The 2,037-nt window shown below is 56.3% G+C and overlaps 1 protein-coding gene across 1 annotated transcript in view; it reads left to right on the top strand.

Annotated features, from left to right (window-relative positions):
- Nucleotides 1–2,037, top strand: part of GSK3A (glycogen synthase kinase 3 alpha) — a 12,308-nt gene that overhangs the window by 7,872 nt on the left and 2,399 nt on the right. Inside the window, exons 6-8 of the mRNA XM_006903881.1 lie at nucleotides 617–747; nucleotides 840–946; nucleotides 1,871–1,968. Coding sequence (XP_006903943.1) covers nucleotides 617–747; nucleotides 840–946; nucleotides 1,871–1,968 — 336 coding nt within the window. The remainder of the gene's footprint in view (nucleotides 1–616; nucleotides 748–839; nucleotides 947–1,870; nucleotides 1,969–2,037) is intronic.

The following is a 2,037-nucleotide window of genomic DNA, read 5'->3' on the forward strand; positions in this document are numbered from 1 at the left end:
GAATAGAGGAGGAGGGGGCCCAGGAAGCAGGCCCGAGCAGTTATTACTTGCCAGGCAGTGGTCTAGACCCTGGGGGACGTGGCAGCGATGAAACAAAAGGTTCTTGCTCCCTTGGCACTTATGTTCTAGTCACTGGGAGGGAGAGTGGCAGGAAAACCCAGCTGGAGAGGGGCTGCTCATGGGTGGTCCGACTGACAGATGAAGGAGGCTGAGCCCTTCCTCCAGCCGGTGGCCTCGGTGAGGGGGCAGCTGAGTGCCTGGCTCCCCAGCCTGCTTTAAAGCAAGGCCTTCCTGATGTCTCTTATTCATCAGGCTTCTGCTGAGATGTGGGGTTGAAGTGGTAGTTGTCAGAGTGTGGACCAGCACCAGCACTGGGGGCTTGTTGCAAAAGCTCCATCCTGAACTTACTGAATCTCAGACTGGGAGCAGGCCTGGCAGTCTGCTTTCATGTGGCCTCCGAGCAATTCTGATGCGCAGTTTGAGAACCAGGGGGCAGTGGAAGAGTTTTCAGGTCAGCGAGAGAGGGCCTGGAGGGCTCTTCTGGCCACAAAGGTGGAGCAGTGGTGTATTCTGAGGAGAGCGGGGTTGGAATTCTGATGTCCCCTGCCTGTCCCAGGTGTATATGTACCAGCTCTTCCGGAGCTTGGCCTACATCCACTCCCAGGGCGTGTGTCACCGTGACATCAAACCCCAGAACCTGCTGGTGGACCCTGACACTGCTGTCCTGAAGCTCTGCGATTTTGGCAGGTGGGCCTGACCTGGGATATGCTGGGTGGCCAAAGGGGCGAGGAGGGGTCCTGACCCTCGCCTGTGTTTACTCCTGTCCCCTCTTCCCACAGTGCAAAGCAGCTGGTCCGGGGGGAGCCCAACGTCTCCTACATCTGTTCTCGCTACTACCGGGCCCCGGAGCTGATCTTTGGAGCCACTGATTACACCTCATCTATCGGTCAGACTTACAGGAGGGTGGGGTGGGGACAGCAGTCGTGGCAGTTTTTAAGTTCTGTGTGCCTCTGCCAGGCTTGGTGATAAAAGAAGCTTAATGTCTGTCCTTTTATGCAGTCCTCACAAACTTAGGAGGGCAGTGTCGTCGTACACTCCTTTACAGATGAGCAGTCGCAGGCCACCTGCCTACAGTTGCACCGCTGGGACTGGGCAGGGTTGGGCTTTGAAAGCTGACCCAACTCCAGAGTCCATACTGGCTCTGGAACCTCCCAGTTGCCCTCTCTTCTCATCCGGGGGGAGGGGCTGATGGCGACCTTAGGAGAATTTGAGGTGAGGCTTTGCCACCATCAGGGTGTGACCTGCTCACAGGGCCTGTGTCCCTCCCTGTTGGTGGGAACGACAGTGCTACCTTCCAGGCATGTGGAGGGTGTGAAGGATTTGGAAGAAAACGTTCATCAGCTGCGTGAGGTGGTCCTTATGAGTGAACTTGTGCCATGGGGGTCAGGGTACAGACAAGGGAAAGGGGAGAGTACAAGGCTGCAGCAATTTCCATGGGCAGGATAGAAGTTAGGGAGTGAGCATGGCAGCCCAGGACTTAAGGCTCTACCTTTCTGAGGCCCAGAGAGCACAGTTGCTTATTCTAGGCCTTCTGGGTTGTCCTCCAAGGCTAGAGGCAGAGAAAGGGCTCATTGGGGTTGCTGAGTGGAGGGAGGCCATGAGGGCTGGAAACACACTTAGATTGGAGACTGTAGTGCAGTCAGGCAGATCTAGAGGTTCAAACTCCTAGCTGTGTATGACCTTGAATAAGGCATTTCCTCTCTAAGCTGAGAAGATGGGGCTCCTGGTCCCTCTCAGGATGACCATGAGGGACAGAAATGTTTGTGAGGGGATGAGTGTGGTAGCCCTGACTCTCCCCCATTTCCTTCAGATGTGTGGTCAGCTGGCTGCGTATTGGCCGAGCTCCTCCTGGGCCAGCCCATCTTCCCTGGGGACAGTGGGGTAGATCAGCTGGTGGAGATCATCAAGGTGAGAGCAGGGCCTGGTGGACAGGGGTGGGGCTAAGAGGTAGGGCCCTTGGCTTAGACTCCTCCCTTT

Source organism: Pteropus alecto, unplaced genomic scaffold (genome assembly GCF_000325575.1).
Source record: "Pteropus alecto unplaced genomic scaffold, ASM32557v1 scaffold920, whole genome shotgun sequence".
Taxonomy (NCBI): Eukaryota; Metazoa; Chordata; class Mammalia; order Chiroptera; family Pteropodidae; genus Pteropus; species Pteropus alecto.